The 21,453-nt window shown below is 29.3% G+C and overlaps 7 protein-coding genes across 8 annotated transcripts; 4 read left to right on the forward strand and 3 right to left on the reverse strand.

The window, feature by feature from the left end:
• Positions 1 to 63: 63 nt before the first annotated feature.
• LOC127064783 (uncharacterized) lies at positions 64 to 5,659 on the reverse strand. The gene is made up of 15 exons (XM_050996337.1): positions 4,857 to 5,659; positions 4,401 to 4,579; positions 4,277 to 4,321; positions 4,082 to 4,191; positions 3,783 to 3,996; positions 3,447 to 3,624; positions 3,216 to 3,368; positions 2,789 to 3,142; positions 1,896 to 2,161; positions 1,772 to 1,816; positions 1,588 to 1,697; positions 1,274 to 1,478; positions 1,017 to 1,194; positions 661 to 810; positions 64 to 574 (listed from the first exon to the last, which is right to left on the reverse strand). The coding sequence occupies exons 1-15, from the start codon at positions 4,909 to 4,911 to the stop codon at positions 201 to 203; spliced, it is 2,616 nt and encodes an 871-aa protein (XP_050852294.1). The 5' UTR covers positions 4,912 to 5,659; the 3' UTR covers positions 64 to 200.
• Positions 5,660 to 5,848: 189 nt separating this feature from the next.
• On the forward strand, positions 5,849 to 10,284 carry LOC127064504 (transmembrane protein 214-A). Its single transcript, XM_050995662.1, has 9 exons — positions 5,849 to 6,060; positions 6,337 to 6,542; positions 6,620 to 7,303; positions 7,386 to 7,596; positions 7,672 to 7,811; positions 8,969 to 9,095; positions 9,170 to 9,435; positions 9,520 to 9,671; positions 9,775 to 10,284. Exons 1-9 carry the CDS (start codon positions 5,934 to 5,936, stop codon positions 9,899 to 9,901), a joined length of 2,040 nt encoding a protein of 679 aa, XP_050851619.1. The 5' UTR covers positions 5,849 to 5,933; the 3' UTR covers positions 9,902 to 10,284.
• Positions 10,285 to 10,529: 245 nt separating this feature from the next.
• Positions 10,530 to 12,926, reverse strand: LOC127064524 (deoxyribonuclease TATDN1). Its single transcript, XM_050995697.1, has 5 exons — positions 12,654 to 12,926; positions 12,318 to 12,497; positions 11,495 to 11,888; positions 11,222 to 11,425; positions 10,530 to 11,145 (listed from the first exon to the last, which is right to left on the reverse strand). The coding sequence occupies exons 1-5, from the start codon at positions 12,691 to 12,693 to the stop codon at positions 11,040 to 11,042; spliced, it is 924 nt and encodes a 307-aa protein (XP_050851654.1). The 5' UTR covers positions 12,694 to 12,926; the 3' UTR covers positions 10,530 to 11,039.
• Positions 12,927 to 13,254: 328 nt separating this feature from the next.
• On the reverse strand, positions 13,255 to 15,446 carry LOC127064505 (dolichyl-diphosphooligosaccharide--protein glycosyltransferase subunit 1). The gene has a single exon (XM_050995664.1). The coding sequence runs from the start codon at positions 15,312 to 15,314 to the stop codon at positions 13,476 to 13,478; it is 1,839 nt and encodes a 612-aa protein (XP_050851621.1). The 5' UTR covers positions 15,315 to 15,446; the 3' UTR covers positions 13,255 to 13,475.
• On the forward strand, positions 14,311 to 17,751 carry LOC127064523 (40S ribosomal protein SA). Of its 2 annotated transcripts, none has more exons than XM_050995696.1 (6): positions 14,311 to 14,320; positions 16,248 to 16,409; positions 16,513 to 16,724; positions 16,915 to 17,202; positions 17,281 to 17,505; positions 17,603 to 17,751. In XM_050995696.1, the coding sequence occupies exons 2-6, from the start codon at positions 16,277 to 16,279 to the stop codon at positions 17,675 to 17,677; spliced, it is 933 nt and encodes a 310-aa protein (XP_050851653.1). In that variant the 5' UTR covers positions 14,311 to 14,320; positions 16,248 to 16,276; the 3' UTR covers positions 17,678 to 17,751. The 2 variants fall into 2 exon arrangements, with proteins under 2 accessions (XP_050851653.1, XP_050851652.1); XM_050995695.1 differs by lacking the exon at positions 14,311 to 14,320 and adding an exon at positions 15,636 to 15,771.
• A 316-nt stretch (positions 17,752 to 18,067) lies between these two features.
• LOC127064534 (uncharacterized) lies at positions 18,068 to 19,080 on the forward strand. The gene is made up of 2 exons (XM_050995710.1): positions 18,068 to 18,358; positions 18,447 to 19,080. Exons 1-2 carry the CDS (start codon positions 18,192 to 18,194, stop codon positions 18,754 to 18,756), a joined length of 477 nt encoding a protein of 158 aa, XP_050851667.1. The 5' UTR covers positions 18,068 to 18,191; the 3' UTR covers positions 18,757 to 19,080.
• A 287-nt stretch (positions 19,081 to 19,367) lies between these two features.
• On the forward strand, positions 19,368 to 21,408 carry LOC127064512 (serine--tRNA ligase, cytoplasmic). Its single transcript, XM_050995674.1, has 5 exons — positions 19,368 to 19,833; positions 19,916 to 20,200; positions 20,278 to 20,499; positions 20,554 to 20,810; positions 20,892 to 21,408. Exons 1-5 carry the CDS (start codon positions 19,372 to 19,374, stop codon positions 21,142 to 21,144), a joined length of 1,479 nt encoding a protein of 492 aa, XP_050851631.1. The 5' UTR covers positions 19,368 to 19,371; the 3' UTR covers positions 21,145 to 21,408.
• Positions 21,409 to 21,453: the final 45 nt, after the last annotated feature.

Raw genomic sequence — 21,453 nt, forward strand, 5'->3', positions numbered from 1 at the left:
TTTTATTGTTTTAAGACCTCCAATTAAAATAAGAGATATCTTTTCATAATTTGATATATTATTAGCTAACAAGATTATACAATGCAATAACGTTATTAATATTTTTATAATAGCTTTATTAACATATTAAATCACAGTCAAAATTAAGCTTATAGTTCATATATTTCATTCGTAAGAAAATAATTATTTTAAGAAAAATTTTAAGTATTGAAGTTATAAGAATATCCGGAAGAACGAATTGGAAAATATATACTAATCAAAATGATGTAAATAAAAAGAATGCAAAGAAAATTGATCCAACTAATAAGCATCACAACATGTTTCCAAGATGCTTCATTTTTCTTTGTACTAACAAGATTAGCATTATCTTCAGCTTCAGTTTCCAATTCTGCAGATGCTTTAGGATCTAAGATACTTACAAGAAGAATCCGTCCTATCTTACTTTTTACAATGGTAGAAGTTCTCGTTGCGATCCATGTAGGAGTCTCTGTTGTTAATTCTAACAAATGACGTAAAATACTAGTAATAATAAGAGTAAAACAGGCTAGAGCGAGTGACTTTACGAAGAATTTCACTGTAAAAAGTAAAAAAAATAACATTATCGATAAATTTGTTGATTATAAAAATGATTTATTTATAACTTAGTACGAAACAACTCACTTAACATCGTAGAAGCGCCACTTCCATGTATTTCCCAATACAATTCTTCTAAGAACAACAGATGACAGATAAAATTTATATTTGCAAGTATCATTCGTTCGGTAGATTTTGGATTCAGCCATAAAGTTGTCAATGTCATTATTATCAATACTAAAAATATAAATAAAGAAATAATATACCTCTCATAATGTAAATCAAATTCGCTATTTTTACCGCTATGGCGCTTGTATCGCCATCTTTCTTCCCGCTCTTTTAAACTTCGAACTAATCTTCGCGATACAAATATGTATTTATATGTACTTCTCTATCGTATCTATAATATTAATTTAATGATAATATTAAAAAATTTTACGTACTAATAACTGATGACAAATAAATAGCATGCGTAGCATTAAAACGTCGTTGTAAAATGAAGTGAAAAAATATCATTGGAGAAGTTAGGTCAATGCCAAATTTAAAAGATTCCGTATGTGTAGTAACGTTAAATTGTATCATTTCCCATGCTAAATTTTTTTGAAATTCGTTCATAATAATCTATAAAATATAATTACAAAAGAAAAAATGCAAATATAATACTAATGTAAAATTTACATCGTTGACAAATATTTCTTACCCCGGTGTTTATAAGAACAAAATTGAGTTCCTCTTCAGAATAGGACCATGAACCAATTTGAATGGTACAATTTTGAACGTCGTAAGGCCACCATGTATAATCTCTAAGACATTTTACCATATACCTAGTAGTTACTACACATTTGACTTTACCTGCACTGGATACCCAACAATTTGTAAATGGTATTTCGTTTTCATAGAACTCACTATCCGCGAAATAAAAAAAAATATATAAAATGAGAAAAAATGAATACATAAACATATTCTAAAACAATACATACACACACACACACACACACACATATATCAACCTACGAGTTATGTATCATGATATCAGGTATCCATAATTCGTTACTTTTTACGTGAAAAAAATTGACATCATTGAATCGTGACGGTTCCCAAGTGAGATGGCCATCCTCCCACATCTTACATACAAATTAAAGACTATATTAAAACCAACATAAAAGATAAAAACATGTATAAATATTATTTTACTTACGAATATTGTCCAACAATGCAGTTCCATAACATTTTCTTCATCTTTCTGAAAAAAAAAAAAAATAGGGAAAATATATTTTACGATTTATGAAAAAATTTTATAAGAAACATTGAATGATGCTTACAACGTTGATAAATTTCGGAATTATTCCAAATTCGATATTCGTCGTCGTTCTATGATCCGATACCGGTCTAATACTTTCAATGTATTCGCAAAAAAGATGTCTTCTTAGCTGAAGAACAGCAGACTTACTTTCGATTTCTTTACATCCTAAACTTTCCTGTACCTCGTAATTATTGAGAATGAGAGATGTATCAACAAAAGCAACATATCCAATTAATGATAGAACGAATAAAATCATGATGACTTTTTCGAAGATCACGGATGACAATTAAATACGTCCGTTGTTAACGATTCCGAACTGTGCGTTACTTAAACGTCAGTACGCCCAATGTAATATAAAACTGCAGACATTGAAGACCGCCCACCAGAAATCATATTCCTTATCATCTTAAAAGACTTATATATATATATATCACAATTCTATTGGAGAATTCATTTAATTCCAATTAATTAAATCTAATTAAATCCGAATAATTTTGATCAGAAAAATCTTTATGTCGAAATTCTCATTCAACCATTGTCATACGTTATATATAAGTATTAATTATTGAACGTGCTATTATTCTTATTTTGATTTGACTTCCTATATTTTTGTCATATTAAACATTGAAAGATTCCCAAAAAAAAACTAACTCTATTCTTATAATAACTAAAAATTTGAGATATTTTGATAGTTTATTCGATGTACATACATACTACAGATGATAGGTAAAAGTTTAGGATACATGTATATGTATTTTTACACGTAAGATATAATTCGATAAATATGTCTTATGTACAGGTTCTCTTAATTAATTTTCTTTTTTTTTTTTTTTTTGATAGTCGTTAAAAAAAAAATTAAACGAACAAAGAGAGAAACGAAGAAAAGAATATTATTTTTACAAAACTTTTTCTAATCGGAAGGTACAAGAATTATAAAAATGACCACATAGGTTATAGTAACAGCTATGAAGGATAACCATTCGACGATCGCAGCGAAATGTCTCCAAGATGATTCCTTCTTCCTATCATTTGCTTTCGATAGATCTGAATTTTCATCCGTTTCATTGGCCAATATACCGGTGGTCGAAGCTTTTGATTCATCATCGGTAAGAATTAGAAAACGTCCTGCTCTGTTATTCAAAACGAAAGAAATCGTAGACGAAATCCAAGTCGGTGTCTCCATACTCATATTTTGTAATTTTCTTAACAAAGCTGTTAAGATCAAAGCAAATGCAGCCAACGCGAGAGAATCCCGATAAAACAATACTGAAATCGTCAAGATCCTATCATTAAACCATTCAATATTCGTGAATAAATTATGCATATATTAGATACTTACATATATGTGGTACATTCTCACCATTATGGGGTAATTGCCAGTGCAAATCAAAAATACAAAGTAAGTGACAAATGAAATTCATACTGGCTATCGCCATTCTTTCTGTCGATCCTGAGTCCAGCCATAGAACCGTCAATGTTAGCAATACTATCGCTTTTGAAGAAAAATCATTTTGATGATGAACAAAATATTTTACAAGAGATATCTCTTGATATAATTAAATCGACTAACCTATAGCGGGCGTAACAAAAGTTACATGTACCAATCCTGGTTCTCTTTCTATAGAAAATGTATAAACAAGTATAGGGAAGGTATCGTTAGGACAACACTCGAATTTTTTTACGATCTTCTCAGCATTCAAAATCTTCAAATTCCATTCCGTATTATTCGCATAACCCTCCATCTCGTACTATACGATTAATAATTATTTAATATACGATTAATAATTTTTACTATACGATTAATATTTTTTAATTAATATTTTTTAATGATACTATACGATTAATAATTTTTCTATAAAAAGAAATCATATTTTCGAAATTTCTAAATCGGGCAAATGAAACCTACTCCTTTCTTGTCAAGATGAAAATTAATTTCTTCTCCAGTATGCGACCAGGAACCAAATCTGATACGACATTCATGCTTATCGTAAGGCCAAAAGGTAAAATCTGTGATACATTTAGTCACGTAACTCAACGCCGGTATACAGATAACCGAGCCCGTATTAATGACCAAACATTTCGTCGAAGGAACGCCATTCTGTTCTAGTGACATATCACCTCTGCAACATAAATCATTTGACTAATAAACTGAAATAATAATATACAAGATAAAATAAAATTTTCTTTGAACCATTTTTCACTTACGAATTATAAACTGATAAATCTGGTACCCATATTTCATCGCTGTTTACGTGAACAGTGGAAATGCCATCGAAATCGCTAGGATTCCAATTGAGATGTTCATCCTTCCAATTCTGTCAACAATAAAAATGAAATAATAACAAGGCATGCATATAAATATTTATAAAGGACAAGAAATAAGTATGGTATCTTACTTACGAGGCTCATCCAACTATGAAGAGTCATAGTGCTGGTCCAATCATCCTGTGTAATAAAAGAAACATGAATAAAAAAATTTTTTTAATTATTCCATTCTAATTATTAATTTTCACAAAAATCTTACGAATTCCAATAATTTCGGCACAAGTTTCACCGTAACATTAGTGACCACTTGATGATTGATAGTCGGTCGAACGGTGGTATCATAATCACAAAAGAGATGTCTCTTTAATTTCATCATCATCGACGTATTCTCAATGGACTTACATTCATGCACGGAAAGTGACCTTTTCTCAATAGCATCTATATATTTGAATATAAAATATATATAGATATTAATAAAAAAAAAAAGAGAGAGAGATGAACTTTTACATATTTTTTTTCTTTTTTTTTTAATTCATGAATTACATTTTCTTTTTTATTTTCTTTTTTTTGTTCATTTTCTCAAAATCACATTACGTACGATATATACTGCAAGTTAAAAAATAGACAATAAATAAATCACTATTACGACAAATTTATATATGTATATATATATATACACCATATATATAATACTAAAACTTTATCATTCACATACTAGTTCGTTTCAGCAAGAAAATGAAGAGAAAACCGAACAACCACAGTATCCTCATTTTGGTTAAAGTGAGCCAACAGCTCCAAATCGACTAAATTGGATCTTCATTAGCAGCGGAATACAATTAAGAAAACGCCCCGTGAAATTTGAAACTTCTAACGCCCCCCATACCGACCTATCGATATCTGCTTGAGAGAATTTTTCCATATTTTTTTTTTTTTCTTTTGTTACTGCGATCTTTAGAATATAATATTCTCCATAATGAGTATCATGAATTTTAAAGCGATGCTATACAAAAAATTATTTAAAAAGAAAACAATAAAGACGCATGAAATTTATAAATTACATCCAATTAAAGATGATCATCGAAGCTAATTTTGCTTTTTAAACTTCTTTGATTACTTCTAATTTTCTTTTTTGTAGGCTCGCCATTTTTCAATTTATCTATAATAAAAATCGAATAGCCTACTACTTTCCTCAATTTCAACTAACATTACTTACGATTGGATTCAGTAAGATGTTCTCTGAATCATCTGTGAAAAACAACTTTTTTTTTTTTATTATAATAAGAAGTTACGTGAGTGATACAAAAAAAAATAAAAAACAATGACACGGGTCGATATGTCATCGGTTAATAATGTAGTACATACATCGTTTCTATATTTAAACTTCTGGAACGAAGTAAAAAAGCAACATAAATATTGTTAATCGATAATCTTGTGTGATGAACCGTTATAATTATTTAAAAATAAATTCTTCTTGTGAGTTCTCAATGAATTTTTGTTAACGATTATTTCGATTTTAAATTGAAAGAAATGATTATTTACCTTCCTTCTCATAAATGTCATCATTTTAATTGTCCTATTACCAGAAAACATCTATCTACTGTCCACGATGCACATAGAAAGAAGATTTTTTTTTATTGATGACAGAGTAAAAGTCAGCGCGTGGCAAATATGAAAATGCGCATGCGCGACCACGTACAACGTTTAGTCGGCAACAAACTGCCAACAAACGCTACTTCAGTGCCTTCGAGACAGTGTTGTCATTTGCTTTATTGTTTACCACGTTCGTTGCACAATGTCTTCTGGTGGCTGGGAAGTAGTTGGAAAAAATAAAAAAGATCGCACTAATGGAAAGCCAACTAAATTGACAAAGGCCGAAAAGAAGAAATTTATCGAAAACGCGCCAAAAGTCGAAGATTTCCGTAAGGCAACATTTAACCTGAGTCAATGTTTATCGATATCACCTTTCTTTTTTTTCTCTCTTTTTTTTTTTTTTTTTTTTTTTTTATCAATAAGATTTAACTCCTTTTAACTCTCCAATAAATTTTTAACAATGGCTTATTATTGTCTCTATATATAATATTTACGTACTTATCAAACTGTATTTAGAAATGTGGGTCGTCTACACTGTACATATCAAATAAAAAATAACTTTCATTGAGTGAAAGCGTGGAAGATTATATATATTCCTCTTTTAGTTCCACTAAGTCAAGTGAAAACTTTGTACGACAATTTGGATAGCAATAAGGAAAATAAAAAACCACCAAAGGAGAAGGATAATAAGACAAAAGAGAATGAAGAAAAAAAAAAGCAACAAAAACAGCAACAACAACAACAGGCAGAGAAAAAAAAGCAAGAACCTAAGGAGAAACCACCAAAGACGATAAAGGATGCACTTAATGCTGTATATATATAGATTTTTATTTAAGATTTGACTTTTATATCATAATGTGACATATATTGCTTTTATTATATTTACAGATAAATGCAGATGATTTCTCGAATATCTTAACTACTGGTAGACTTCAATATCCAGAAGCTCCATTAATATGGTTAAAGAATCTCGTTGCGTATCTTAATATAAAGATACCAATTGAGAAAGAAGATGCCATATTTTCTGGGAAACCTAAAGATTATCCATTAAGTATTGTACCAAAATCAATATCATCTACCATGGAAAGAGCTGTTACAATGGCAGGTCAACAAACAGCTCAACTTTTTTATGAAATTACTTTGACTACAATGGCTACAGATATAGCCAAAGGAACAGCTGTTGTGGGTCATAAAATATTTTTACAACTTTTGGCACGTGTCAATCCAGAAATGACTATAGCTAACATTTCTAAACTAATCAGTGTAAGAAACTCTTATCAAAATAGAAAAGCCATAGGGTTATCCTTACTTTGGGCTCTATCACAAGCTGGTGAAAAAGATTTGGCTATTGGTTTAAAAGTATGGCATGAAGTAATGTCTCCTCTATTGATAACAAAAAGTTATGCCAGCTATGTTGTACAAATACTAAATGATCTTGTCTTTGGCCATGAGAATGTACAAGATCTGAGCCCAGATCTTTATTTAAATATAATAGAAGATACTTATCTTGGAAAATTTAACATCCCTCTTACTGTAGGAAAGGAAATAGATATTAGCATTGAAAAATTGAGAGTGAGTTTCTTCTTATGAAGTAATTAAAATATAAAGATTAAAAATAATAGCAAAAAATTATTCAATACGATTTTTTTTTTAGTCAATATTGTTCAAAAATAAAAATATAAATTATTCCAAATTCTTTGAAATACTGATTGGTAAAATCAACCAGAAAATAAGTCAAAGCTATAGAGATGAATTAGTAAAAGCACTTGCAGCTTGTATTATTACAGATGTCCATTGCCTTTCTACTTGGAGATCTCTTTATCCAAAGAATCTGTATCAATCTAATCTTCTTTTAACATATATTGGTAAGTATATATAACTCATTTAATTTAATTTAATTAAGTTTTAATGATCAAACATTTTTATTTCATTTTTTATAGATAACAGATGGGATTCTTTATATTCAAATCTGAAAACTAAATCTTTCAAAGAAACTCTTTTATCCTTTCAAAATACTAATGAAAAGTGGAAAAGAGGGAAAGAAGAAAGCCTTGCCCATGCTTGTACTAAAATATGCAAAGTAAGTTCAATATATTTTATAATTTTTTCTCAAAATCTATTATGAATATTATACTTAAACAAAAAATGATAAAACTATTTCGATTAAAAGATGTATAGGTATATTTTACAATCAAAATATCTGCAACAAAATTATTCATTTTTTATTGCATAATATATATCTGATATTCTAACTTTTGTTTAGTATTATTTTTCTGATTTAAAAGGTAACAAATAAATTCTGAAATAAATAATAAGAAAAAAATATCGAAATATCTGCAGCTTTTGATGATCAGTGATTTGCTATAAAAAAAATACATTTTTAATATTAGCGTAAAAAAATATATCAAAGAAATTTCTTTCCTTTAAACCAGTGATATTATCGATTCTTGAAGAAAAAAAAAACTACTAAAACTAAATCATAAATCGAACAAGTCCTGTTACGTCGTAAATTCCATTCGAAAGTAGAACACGTAAATATTTCCAGAGAGACTGACAGAACTAAAGAAACTAAAGACGCGCTTCGATTTACTTGGTTAGTTTTTGTTGTGATTACGTGTTCGTATATATAATGTTCCTGAAAAAAAGCGCGCCAATCGAAACACTTCCTAGTACACTTGGTCCAATAATATAACGACAAGTATATGTTATCATTGGTTGATTATTATTCAAAAACGATCGATGATATAAACAAACGTTAAACATCATTCGAATATTTTTTAATCGTAAATCACGCGTTGTTTTGGTTGGACTTTTTTTGCACTTATCATATTTAGTTTTGAGGTTAGGTTGTTTTTCGAGTGCTTACTATCGATCGCATGTTGCCCCCTCGACATCGCCAGTAACGACATTGACATCGTATGTACGGTTGTATCTATTATCTTCGACGACATATACGAAACGATCGCTTCTCTATTTCCTACGTCAACTCTTTATATAATTAAGCAAATATTTTCTTTCTTTTTCAATCTCGAAGGTAAGCAAACGATGTAAAATTTATAAGCGATTATTCTCATCTCTATAACGTGTAACTAATGGAGGATTAGATAACAATTTTTTTCGTCTATTCTCGCCAATAGTAAATCCGTTAATACGATTTGAAACCTTGGCATTGTTTGATATTGATTTCCTGTTTGAAACACAAATGATAATAAATTTTGTTTTACGTTTTTTTCTTAGACAATATTAAAGAAAATGACTGCTTCCACTGATAGAAAGTTTCCTTGGAAAAGAGGATGTATACTTCTGTTATTACTTATTGGTACTATTTTAATTTATGACTGTCAAAAACATGGTAGTTTTGAAGGTAAGTTTTATAATTAACAAATATTCTTTTTATCTATTACTAGTTGTAATTATTTTGTTTATTATTTGTTTCAGCTTCGAATACAGGAAAATTATTAAAAAATAGTGGAATAACTGCACAAGCTTTGAAAATCTGGTCAGCAACTGAAATGTATACTAGTAAACTGGCTGAAACTATAAAAGATAGTTCACCAGAATATTATAAAGCTGCTGTTGACTTCTCTACACCATATATCAAATTAGGAATAGATTTATATATTGTGACAAGGAACATTTCTATACGATTATATAATAATATAGCAGCATACGTAGAAAAAAATGGACCTATAGTTCGTGAAACAGTATGTGTATATATATATATATGGTTTTTTAACTCCTTTTTTTATTTTTGTTAAATGTAATTTGAATTTTATATTTCTTCGTAGATTGAGCATTATCTTCCAGGAATGATAGAACAAATTCAAAAGCAAAGTATTCGAGGATTTCAACTTGCTAAAACTTATTCAATTATAGCAGGAGAGAAACTTACTGAGAACTTCCATTTTGCAAGTCATTGGTTACAAACAAATGTTTTTATGTAAGTTGAATATAATATCATTTTGTGACATTAAAAATTAATTTTTTTCTTCTGTTTTTTATTTTATTTATTTATTTATTTTTTTTTAATTCTTTTTTTTCAGTGGTGAACTCAGTCCAGAAAATCTGCAGAATTATGCCAATCGAGCTATAGACATGACACAAACATATGCTAGCCAAACTTATGATTGGGTATATGAAAAAATGCAGTCACTTTCTAAAGTTTCATGAACAAACTCAATTCTTTACTTTTCAACTGATTTCATTGTTAATGAAATTACCTCTATCTCTGCATTTATTTGTTAAGATGTGAAAAGGTTGCATAGTTTCAATGATCACGTCATGGCGGCCATCGTACCTGTGATATTCCAAAAATACATCCTGTCCAGTTTTGGCATTTAAAATATTTCAAAATGTTTTGAATTAGTAAGACGAAGACTATACGTAAATATAAAGTTTTTTTTGTAACTTTTCATCATTATTGTGAAATAAGTGTTAATAAGAACTAAATCTTAATCTGGTACCAAACTCATCCATCTAGTATTTTTTGTAATATATTGATTAATGTATTTGATTTTTTTTAGTATACTCATTAAATAATATATTAAATAAAATTATAATTTTTTCCATATCTTCACGAACATTTAAAAACTACAATTTTTAAATGTTAAAATAACATTACATAGAAAACAACAAAATATTTAAAAATTACAATTTGTAAATGTTTTCATAGTAGTAATAAAAACAGATATAGAGAAAACGACTTACTTAATTTTATAATTCTATAAGTTTTAGTAATCAGTGCTGAATACAAGTATATAGATAATACTCATAGGAATAGTAAATAATATTAATAAACTTAGCAATAAACAATTATTATTAATAAATATGATAATATTAATTAGTAATGATACTAATAAGAATTATAATAATATCAATGATAGTGCATCTGATAGAAGGTGGTTGGCAATAGCAATAATTTTAACAAGAATAGGTAGGCACATGGAAACAGATTTTTTGACGAATTTAGTTTGCAGATTTAGTCTACAATAAACCAAATACATCAAAAAATTTGCTCATATATGCTTATTTATTATATCGTAGTTTTATGTAGGAAGAGATCAATGGAATGTGGTATCCAAAGATAACCACAAAGCTATGCGTGTAAAAATGAGGTTTCTCGTCTTTTTTTTCTGTTTTCTTTTTTTTTTCTGTCAGTAAATGCCTCTGGTAGACTCTTTTCTTGCTTACAGAAAAGTTTTTCAATTCATATCCCTGATTATTCGTTATGAATACGGCACGCATATAAAATGCGTATGAATAGCACATTCTTGACAAACATGCAAATGCTCATTCATTGTGACACACTTTATAAATCGTGTGGAAAAAATACTTTCATTGTATTTTTGTATATTTGGTTGCAGAGATATTCTTCTTCTTCATCCCTAATACGAGCAAGTACTTCTAGTATTTGACTGTAAATAAGGATATATAAATAATTTTTTTTTCCTTCTGATCTCGTAAAATATTTTAATATCACGAATTACTTACACTATTGTACAAGGTTCATTTCTTCCTTTCACCATACGATTAGGTTGCCATTTCTCTTTTTTAACAGCAGGAAAATGAGTAATGACATCTTTTGCAGAAGCATGAGATGCCCTGACATCACACCAAGGGCAATCTGTTTCAATCATAAGCCTATCCGATGGAATAGTAGTAACCGAGAAGAGATTATCTTCTGTTTTGAGAGAACTGTTAACATGAATTACTGAAAAATACAAGTTTAAATAATAGCAAATGTACAGATATATAATTGCCTACCATCCATTAATACCAATATATAATCCCAACTGTAAAATAGAATTAGCCTCTTCTGGATTGCCATCAAAAGAATGCACTACACCAGGAGTTATTTTATCCTTGTGCTTTCTCAAAATGCGCACGAAATCTTCACTGGCATTGCGACAATGTAAAAACATTGGTAATTTTAATATCGAACACAAAGATAATTGCATTTCAAAGTACTTTTTTTGAATCTCCTTTGAGCAAAATTGCAATCTATCATAATCTAAACCCATCTCTCCAATAGCTACTACTTTGTCCTTATTTTCCATTGCTAGATCTGACAATGATTTAAGATAGTCCTCTGGATTTTCATACTCCTCAAATTCATTACAATTAGTTGGATGACAACCAACAGTTGAAAATAATCTTTCTGAAATATACATTTAAATATATTTAGCTGTGTTACAGACAAATTCATTGATAAAATAAGATAAAAATGTTGTACCTTAGAAATATTTGTATTATAACATAAGTTAATATGTAATGCCATTTGCATGCATTTTCTTGTTGCAGATACAGAACAGAATCACAGCAACCATTGCATCTCTCTCTCAGCATTTCCTTCTTGCACAATAATCGTATTAAGATCTAATGACAATAAATATAAGTTATGTTATATAATATAAAATCTATTTATTCATAGTCATGAGAATTATGTACAGACAGAGCTTTATATTGTTCCTGATAGAGAGACGCGACAGTAACAATGGTCCATTTTTTTAATAGTATCTTGGTACCTAGTCACCAAAGATTTCTTGCATGCTTATTTATTTAAACAGAAGTAAAAAAGAAAACTTACCATCTGTTTTAGCTATTTCTAAAGCTTTTTTACATTCCTCCATATTACCCGCAGTAATAATAATTCTGGAAAGATTATTGTCCCAACTACGCTCTAAAACTTTATCTAAATCCGGTTGATGTTTCTGTGAACCGTAATAAATTCCTTGATACATAGGATCGGTTAGATTTGCTCCGATATCTGCCAAAATATAGAATTATATGGAGTATACTTTCAATGATCACATTAATGTAATCTCATATTATTTAATCTTCTTCTACATAGACATGGATACCGTAATAATTATAATATAGCTACGGTAATAAGAAAAAATAGAAAAAAAAAGATATATGATACCTATAAATTTTCGTAAATTAGTCATTCTGGCAGCAAGCATAAAATATGATTATTGAATGACAATCGAAAAAAGGCACGGCACACCCTGAGAGGTTAGCAGGTGTCCTTTAGATAACCGGTTCTATGAGTTGACACATGGACAATTGTACTGTTTCCAAAGTTTGACGTTTTCATTTCCCTTATGTTACAAATAATACCTCGCTATCATTGGTGCGATTTTTATTAAGACCGACGCTTCATTTGCGAAATTTGTTAAGAGACAAACTTCAGGGTTGACAACTGCAAGAATACGATGATAACAAATTCGAGATTTCCGTATCGATATTAAAACGTATATGATAGTTTGGTATTAATTCATGTGTACTGTACTGTATAAAAAAAAAAGTAGATTCGGAGTAATGTTTTTTTTAGTTTCTTCTATTTTATTTTTTAAAATAGAATAAAATTATATATAAAGATAAAAACAACTATTAAGTAATTATAACAATAACATTAAATGATATAATTTTTTCTTAAAATTATATTTATATTTTATCACAACAAAAGGATTTGTATAAATAAATAAACAAAAAACAATACGTTCAAAGAGCCGAAATACGAATTATTTTTATACGCTTCTTTATTACAAATCTTATAGTACAATTAAAGTGCCATATTACTTATTATGCAATAGTCATTTATAGTCTTTTACTCATTCAAATTTATATAAGATTAATTTACAAACGTGATAATAATCTTACTGTATTGCAAATGCACCATTATTACTAAGTCTTTCGTTCTGAAACACATTAATGCTTTAAACAAATAATCCTGAAATTTGTATTATTGAAGTGACTTAACAATAGAATTTATTTTTTCTACACATTCTTCTTTTTTCTTTGTGATAGCTGTTTCTGCTTCAACAAATTGCTGACGTCCAATTTTTCCTGGAACTAACTTATCTACATATAGCGATTGCTGTTGATTGTACAGTTCTTTCAATGTTTTGTCATACTTTTGAAGTTCTTGAACACGTTCATACATATCTCCTGATTCTCCTTTTAAACGTTGAGCAATTTCAGCAACAGCACTTGTTGCACTTTTATATTCTTGATTAATGCTCTTTACAACAGATAAAAATACATTAGCATCTTTATTTGTTTTTAAATAATTTAGTTGGTCATCTAATTCATTGTACGAGGTAACTCTACGATCTTGTGCGGCTAATATTTTCTCACATTGACCCGCAATACGTAATTTACTTTCTGATATTTCATCTTTATCAATTGAAAAATCCAATCTTACATACGTTATAACCAACAAAAATAGTAAATATAAAGCAAGTGCTACAAGTAATGGTTCTTGTAACATCAAAAGCCGGGGAAATGTATAGTTCAGTTGGAAATTCTGAATATGATTTTCAATTAAATTCTTTTTAGTAACGGAAATGACAGGACGACCTGTAGTATCCAAATAAGTATAATGTAAACTATCTGGCAGACGTGTTGCTGGGTATGGTAAAGTTAATTTTATGTTACGTGATCCTTCAGGTAGAATAATTTTTACAATTAATTCGTCTACAACCATGTCATCAAAGATATGATCCAATAATCTCATTTCCAGTGCATACTGATCTCCAGAATGGTATAAGTACTCATAGCTGGGTACATTGTAACCGATTGTATAACGTGTTTTCCATCCACCAAATAATGGAAATCTTGGTCTTAGATTCAATTCCACAGAATCCTTTTTAATACGTGTATGTGATGTAGAAATATTTCCTATTTCATCTCTATAATAAATGTCAGAAGCTGCAGCAGGCAGAATAGTATCAAAGCTCTGAATGCTTGCTTGTCCAGATTTAGTTTCACGAGCATATTCATAGCGAGAAAAAGATCCTTTTAGTTCAGCACCTGTATGTACCAAATCTATGCTCTCTTCTATAGCTATATTACCCCAATGTGATATTTCAATAGATCTTTCAATTCTTGTAACTGTAAGGAACTTATTATTATTTTCAAAATGTACTGTTAATTCCTCAAAAGAAAATGGAGATAGATTCTCGTATGGACCATATGTAATTGTTGAATCACTTTGGAACACTGGTTTTATCTTTGAATAACTTTCAACATTACGACTAGGTAATGATACTGTTGTAGTTAATTTTCCAACTGTATAAGGAGAATAAATGTAAACATTTCCTATGTACTTCACAAGTTGTTTTTCTTTTTGTGTAATCTGTTTAGGATGTGGTATAAGCTCATGAGTAAATGTAGTTTCTACTTCTACAGACATTGTACGACCCTGCGATAAAGCATCTTTAAGATCAATAGAATAAAAAATCTTATCTGGATGCTTGTCTACTTTAGTTTCTTCTACTTTAAGTTCTATTCTTCCAGATTCACGTTGAGCAGATATGTAGCTGAGAGTGCCTTTGTGGCCAGGATCAATGGCAAATAGAAAATGCCGTATTTGTCGATCTTTGCTTCCATTTTCTAAAATAATTCTCGTTGTGATCTTCGTTAATTGTGACTGCAAGTCGATATGTTTTTCCACTATCTTCAAACTTAGATCCGTATCCACGAGGTCGGAGGCATTAAGAAAACGAATGTGTAAAATCAAGAACAATGTGGAACTCCATATTATAGTATTTATATGACTTCGAAACATACTTTTTGTCATTAGATTTGTCTAAGAGAAATATTTGTGATTATTCTACGAACTCTTATCGTTATGCCGGTAAATGGGTTACTGCAGGTTACTGACAATAAGAGACATGAACGTGGCGTACCCTTATGGCGTCTAGGGTCATTCATCAGACGTGGCTATCAGTCTTACCAAGATCTTCGAAATTTCACTTATCCCCAAGCGTTTCAAACTAAAATTTAAAACTTCCGGTCCTCTTATTATTTTTAAATATATTTCACATATATCATTAAATTTTTTTCGTAAACCAAAATTATTAAATAAATAATAATTTAATATAATTATTTTTTTCTAATTATTTCTTTTAAATATTTAAATTTTATGATGAAACGACTAGCGTGATTACAGTTTCCATCTTTATCTTCGCTTCTAAAAGGAAGCTAACGTGTTCACTTCCTTTCCGAATGGAAGTCTCCTAGTGGCATTGTATAACGTAAGTTCAGGATTAATATTTTATTTTATTTATTACATTTCTTTTTAATTATTAAAGAATTTATGCAGAATTACCTTTCTAAAACTTTTTTGCATATATATATTTTAATAAAATTTTTAACAATAATATCTACTCTAATAAAATTAGAAGTTTATTTTGCACTAATACACGTGGCTAGTTAATAAAACGTGTATATACATATATATGCGTGTATTAAAAAATTATATTTTATATATTTTAATTTATTATTATCTTGCAATATGAGAAATAACCGTAATATAATTTTATTTTTAAATTAAATGCTTTTCTATATTACAAATAATTTGAGGTTAGCTTCTTTTATATACACGCATGCATAAATAATTTATATATATAAATATATAATAATAATCAATAAAAATAATTGTTTAAAAATTAACAATGCAAATTTTTTCATTATAAATTGCTGCAATTTTAATTATATTTACGTATTACAGGTTAATCGTAATTCAACCACAACGTTAAGATGTCAGGAGGTCTAGAAGTGTTAGCTCTCAAAGAGGACGATGTAACCAAAATGTTGGCTGCATGCACTCATTTAGGTGCAGAAAATGTAAATTTCCAGATGGAACAGTATGTGTATAAAAAAAGAGTTGATGGTAAGATATATTTGTTTTATAATTTATATATGCGAAATGATCTATCAATGTAATTAAAAAAATTTTTAAATTATCTTATATATTAATCATATATAAACACTAGGTGCAGGTGTTAATGTCATCAATCTTCGTCATACATGGGAAAAATTGTTACTGGCTGCACGTGCTGTGGTTGCCATTGAACATCCTAGCGAAGTATCTGTTATCAGTTGTCGTCCAGCTGGACAAAGAGCAGTTTTGAAATTTGCAGCTCATACTGGTGCTACTCCTATTGCTGGACGTTTTACGCCTGGAGCATTCACTAATCAAATTCAGGTGTTAAATTTTATGAAATCAACTTGCAATTACTTGATATTATTCCTTCAACTTATGATGATTATTTTTAATACAGAATCAATACTTGTTGCGTTTTTTGGCTTAATCTTTTCTGATTTTATTTCAAAGAAATATAATAACAAATGAAGATATATACAAATATTATAATAATTTTATGTATTAATTTCAGGCTGCTTTCCGAGAACCGCGTTTGCTAATCGTAACTGATCCAGCTACTGATCATCAACCTATTACTGAAGCCAGCTATGTGAATATTCCTGTTATTGCATTTTGTAACACTGATTCGCCTTTACGTTTTGTCGACATTGCTATTCCTTGTAATACCAAAAGTTTCCATAGTGTTGGTCTCATGTGGTGGCTTCTTGCCAGAGAAGTTTTACGATTAAGAGGTTCCATTCCACGTGAAACCAAATGGGATGTTGTTGTCGATTTATTCTTTTATAGAGATCCTGAAGAGGTTTGTATATTTATCGATTATTATTTGTTCCATTTAAAAGTTAATACTGAATGGAACATAATATTAAATCTTTTTTAGGCTGAGAAAGAAGAACAAGCAGCAAAAGAAATTGCACCAGCTAAAGAATTCGTGGCTCCCGTTGAAGCAACAACTACAGCAGAACCTGGTTGGGCTAATGAAGTTGATACTGATGCTGTACCTGCTGAAAATTGGGCAGATGAAGTAGCAGCACCAGCACCAGCAGCAATTCCTGCTGCTACTGCTGCACCAGCGTTTCAAACTGGTGGTGATTGGGCATCTCAGGTACGTTTAATCTTTAAACTACAATGTTCACATGTAATTGTTTTTGCATATTTAAAAAAGAAAAATCTAAATCTAAATCTTATTTGTATAATTTTAGGCACCAGAAGAATGGTCTACTACACCATCTGCTACTGTTCAAAGTTGGGGAGGTGCAACCACTGAAAAATGGTAATTGCGTTCTCTTTGAGCTAATGCGATTTTAATTCACTTTGTATACAATAATTGTAATAAAGTGATGAAAATACATTTTTACTGCTATCGATGTTACATTCCCCATTTTATTATATGAATAAGTAATGTATGTTGTATCGACATGTGACTATCGCTCATTGTTTGACATTGAAATATTACAACAAGAAATTGTACTAAAAAATTTTACATATTCGTGATAGACTAAATAACCGATTGATTAATTTTATATCGCAACATATTCATTATGATGGGAAATATTAGTGACGTGTACTATCTCTTACAACTGATACTTCCAGAAGTTTATGTTTACATACACGTACGTTTTTATGTTTAACCTTAAAAAAAGTGTTAATAAAAAGAGATATGTGTATATATTTTGTGACAGCACAAAAATAGTAGTTGTGTTTTTTTTTTATTTTTATTTTTGTGCGCTTTTTTTAAAGGATTCTATTCTCCGCGAATTCCCATGGCCAAATGAGTCAAACGTCGATGATATGGATAATCTAGAATCAAAAACTCGTAATAACATCCCGAAACACATATCCTCGGATTTAATAACTCTTCCTTTTATATGTGTTTTGTTATTTATTATTCTAATAATTTTGGAGAAATTTTTCAAGAACGATAGTAATCATTATGCTTCAGCTACCAACATATCCATGTGAGTTTCGTCGAATGAAATAAAAAATGATGATTATTCAATGTTATTATGAGAACATTACATCTTTCGAATAATAGATCTGATTTAGACCTAACGATCTGCCAATGGTATATGCAAACACCAGGATAACAGATCCTTTACATTCCTGTGGTGATACATTTTTTTCTCAAGAAATTCTTCAACCAAGTAATCCTCTTCAATCTATGTGCGTGAAGTCACAGCAATCGAAGAATTTGAATTTACCGGGCTCTTCGATTACGAAGGTACATTCTGAACATTTGCAACATTCTCAAAGCACGCAAACGAGCTTGAGAATTTTAAGTAAAGCTACTAAATCACAAGAATGGGTTGTACGACGTACCAGAAGTGGTCAAATTTATGGAAAATATCCTGTATAAATGATAAAAACGTTTCTCTACTGTAGAATTATTTTCTTTCTTTCTTTTTTTTTTTTATTGACAGGATTGTTTTTATATTTATTGGATTTTACTGATTAGCAATTTTTATATTTTTTTATTTTAATATCTCTCATTTTGTATAACAAAATTTATTTATTTATTTATATAAGAAATTTGCATTTATAACCTTTTAATTTCATATGCATTTATATACATCTTTTTAGTATGATTATTTACATCGATTAGGATTATGCTACGTTTCTTTGTATATGAATTTGTGCAGACTTGTGTATTAAATTTATCTTTTTTATTGATATAAATTTTTTACTATATTTTTTGTATATTTTTCATATTATCTATATTTTGCGTATTCTAAAATCTACTAATGTTTTGTATGATTATCATTTTTTAATTAAAATAAATTTTTTTTTTTATATTAATTATGTGTATGTTAAATTATGATATTTCTGTGAGAGAGAATAAAGAGATAGAGGGAGATCTGTAGTCATAAAATATAGAGTTTCAGAACGCATCGGTATAAAGTGCTACGATCTTCGGTCCCACGTGGAATAGACGTTACATTTGTCTACAAGAAATTAAAACATTTCAATAACCATGGTGCTAGATTTAGATCTATTTCGACAGGATAAAGGTTTTGATCCTGAAAAAATACGTGAAAATCAAAAGAAACGTTTCAAAGATGTAGCTTTAGTCGATTTAGTAGTGGAAAAAGATAAATATTGGCGACAGCTGCGTCACCGTGCTGACAATTTAAATAAAGTTAAAAATTTATGTAGCAAGGAAATTGGTGAAAAAATGAAAAAGAAAGAGCCTATTGGCGATAGTGACGTAGTACCTGAAGAAATCGCTAATAATTTAGATAGTCTTGTATCCAATGATCTTAAACCATTGACTGTCAAACAGATCAAAAGTATTCGTACTTTGATTGATACTGCTATTCAATGTAACGACGAAAATTTAAGTTTAACAGAGTCTGAAAGAAACAGTGCACTTAGAGAAGTAGGCAATCATTTACACGAATCTGTACCAGTCAGTAATGACGAAGAAGAAAATAAGGTATAGGAGTTGTTGAATGTTAATTAATTTTAAATGATACAAATATATATCATACATTTAATAAATGTTTTGAAAATTGTAGGTAGAAAGAACTTACGGGGATTGTACTGAAAGAAAGAAATATTCTCACGTAGATCTGATACACATGATTGATGGAATGGATGGTGAACGTGGAACTTTAGTTTCTGGTGGAAGAGGATATTTTTTAACTGGACCTGCAGTTTTTTTGCAACAAGCACTTATAGATTTAGCCTTAAGAAAATTACTTGATAAAGATTACAAACCGTTATATACTCCATTTTTTATGCGCAAAGACGCAATGCAAGAAGTTGCACAGCTTTCTCAATTTGACGAGGAATTATATAAGGTCACATATATGCTACAATTTATATAAGATATTGTTTAGCAATTAAGTATATTAATGAATAATCTTATTTTTTTCAGGTCATTGGCAAAAGTAGTGAGCGCAATGAAGATAAAGATATGGAAGAAAAGTACTTGATAGCTACATCAGAACAACCAATTGCTGCCTTTCATCGGAATGAATGGATTCCAGAAAATGCTTTACCTGTAAGATATGCCGGAATTTCTACTTGTTTTAGGCAAGAAGTTGGATCTCATGGACGTGATACCAGAGGAATTTTTAGAGTTCATCAATTTGAAAAGGTAATTTAAATATTCTATTTTTATCAGTACAATTCATTATGTACTTATACACAGGTAGAACAATTTTGTTTAACTTCACCTTATGATAATAAGTCATGGGAAATGATGGAAGAAATGATAAGCAATGCAGAAGAATTTTATAAAGAACTTGAAATTCCCTATCGTATTGTGAATATTGTCTCTGGTGCTCTTAATCATGCAGCTTCTAAAAAACTCGATTTAGAAGCATGGTTTCCTGGTTCTGGTGCATTTCGTGAACTTGTATCCTGCAGTAATTGTTTAGATTATCAAGCAAGAAGACTTTTAGTTAGGTATATTATTTATTATTTTTTTTTTTTAATTTAACAATTAATTTTTAATTATTTTAAACGATACATGATCATATTTTTCAGATATGGTCAAACTAAGAAAATGAATACAGCAACTGATTATGTCCATATGTTAAATGCAACAATGTGTGCAGTTACTCGTGTTATATGTGCAATTTTGGAAGTACATCAAACAGAAACTGGTATTAAAGTACCAAAAGTTCTTTCTCGTTTTATGCCTTCCAAATATGATGAAGAAATTCCTTTTGTTAAGCCTGCTCCAATTGATGAGGCTGAAACAAAAAAACAAAAAAAAACAAAAGAACATGCTGCATAATAAATTCAAAGGGGCTATAGCAAATTTATGCATTTTTATCAATTGTATTTATTTAAGTTTAATTAAGACATAGGATAAATATAAATAATGTATAATTTAAACTATGCACTTTTTATAGTTTTTAAGCTATACATATATGTATATGTATGTTTATACTTCATTGCTACAATGCTTACTACAAAAAATTCTTTAACTCAAAATGATGAAAATCTTGCAGCAAAATAAAATCTTACAATAAACTTGCTATTCTGCAATATAAACAAATTTTTTATTTTCTCCAAGAAATTTTTCCTCAATATTTCTTATATT

This window comes from Vespula vulgaris, chromosome 6, assembly GCF_905475345.1.
Source record: "Vespula vulgaris chromosome 6, iyVesVulg1.1, whole genome shotgun sequence".
Classification (NCBI taxonomy): Eukaryota; Metazoa; Arthropoda; class Insecta; order Hymenoptera; family Vespidae; genus Vespula; species Vespula vulgaris.

Bases quoted from the DNA above. Each gene is read 5' to 3' on its own strand.
- LOC127064783 (XM_050996337.1), bottom strand. From the start codon at position 4,911: ATGAGGATACTGTGGTTGTTCGGTTTTCTCTTCATTTTCTTGCTGAAA. The intron at 1,817-1,895 runs GTAAGCATCATT...TTTTTTTTTCAG, and splicing joins TTCCGAAATTTATCAACGTT to AAAGATGAAGAAAATGTTAT. The intron at 811-1,016 runs GTACGTAAAATT...TTATATTTTTAG, and splicing joins TTATTTGTCATCAGTTATTA to TATTGATAATAATGACATTG.
- LOC127064504 (XM_050995662.1), top strand. From the start codon at position 5,934: ATGTCTTCTGGTGGCTGGGAAGTAGTTGGAAAAAATAAAAAAGATCGC. The intron at 7,304-7,385 runs GTGAGTTTCTTC...TTTTTTTTTTAG, and splicing joins TTAGCATTGAAAAATTGAGA to TCAATATTGTTCAAAAATAA. The intron at 7,812-8,968 runs GTAAGTTCAATA...TTTTTTTCTTAG, and splicing joins CTTGTACTAAAATATGCAAA to ACAATATTAAAGAAAATGAC.
- LOC127064524 (XM_050995697.1), bottom strand. From the start codon at position 12,693: ATGCTTGCTGCCAGAATGACTAATTTACGAAAATTTATAG. The intron at 11,426-11,494 runs GTAGGCAATTAT...TCATGTTAACAG, and splicing joins TATATTGGTATTAATGGATG to TTCTCTCAAAACAGAAGATA. The intron at 11,146-11,221 runs GTAAGTAATTCG...CCTTATTTACAG, and splicing joins AATGAACCTTGTACAATAGT to TCAAATACTAGAAGTACTTG.
- LOC127064505 (XM_050995664.1), bottom strand. From the start codon at position 15,314: ATGACAAAAAGTATGTTTCGAAGTCATATAAATACTATAATATGGAGT.
- LOC127064523 (XM_050995696.1), top strand. From the start codon at position 16,277: ATGTCAGGAGGTCTAGAAGTGTTAGCTCTCAAAGAGGACGATGTAACC. The intron at 16,725-16,914 runs GTGTTAAATTTT...TATTAATTTCAG, and splicing joins CATTCACTAATCAAATTCAG to GCTGCTTTCCGAGAACCGCG. The intron at 17,506-17,602 runs GTACGTTTAATC...GTATAATTTTAG, and splicing joins GTGGTGATTGGGCATCTCAG to GCACCAGAAGAATGGTCTAC.
- LOC127064534 (XM_050995710.1), top strand. From the start codon at position 18,192: ATGGATAATCTAGAATCAAAAACTCGTAATAACATCCCGAAACACATA. The intron at 18,359-18,446 runs GTGAGTTTCGTC...GATCTGATTTAG, and splicing joins TCAGCTACCAACATATCCAT to ACCTAACGATCTGCCAATGG.
- LOC127064512 (XM_050995674.1), top strand. From the start codon at position 19,372: ATGGTGCTAGATTTAGATCTATTTCGACAGGATAAAGGTTTTGATCCT. The intron at 19,834-19,915 runs GTATAGGAGTTG...TGAAAATTGTAG, and splicing joins ATGACGAAGAAGAAAATAAG to GTAGAAAGAACTTACGGGGA. The intron at 20,811-20,891 runs GTATATTATTTA...CATATTTTTCAG, and splicing joins GCAAGAAGACTTTTAGTTAG to ATATGGTCAAACTAAGAAAA.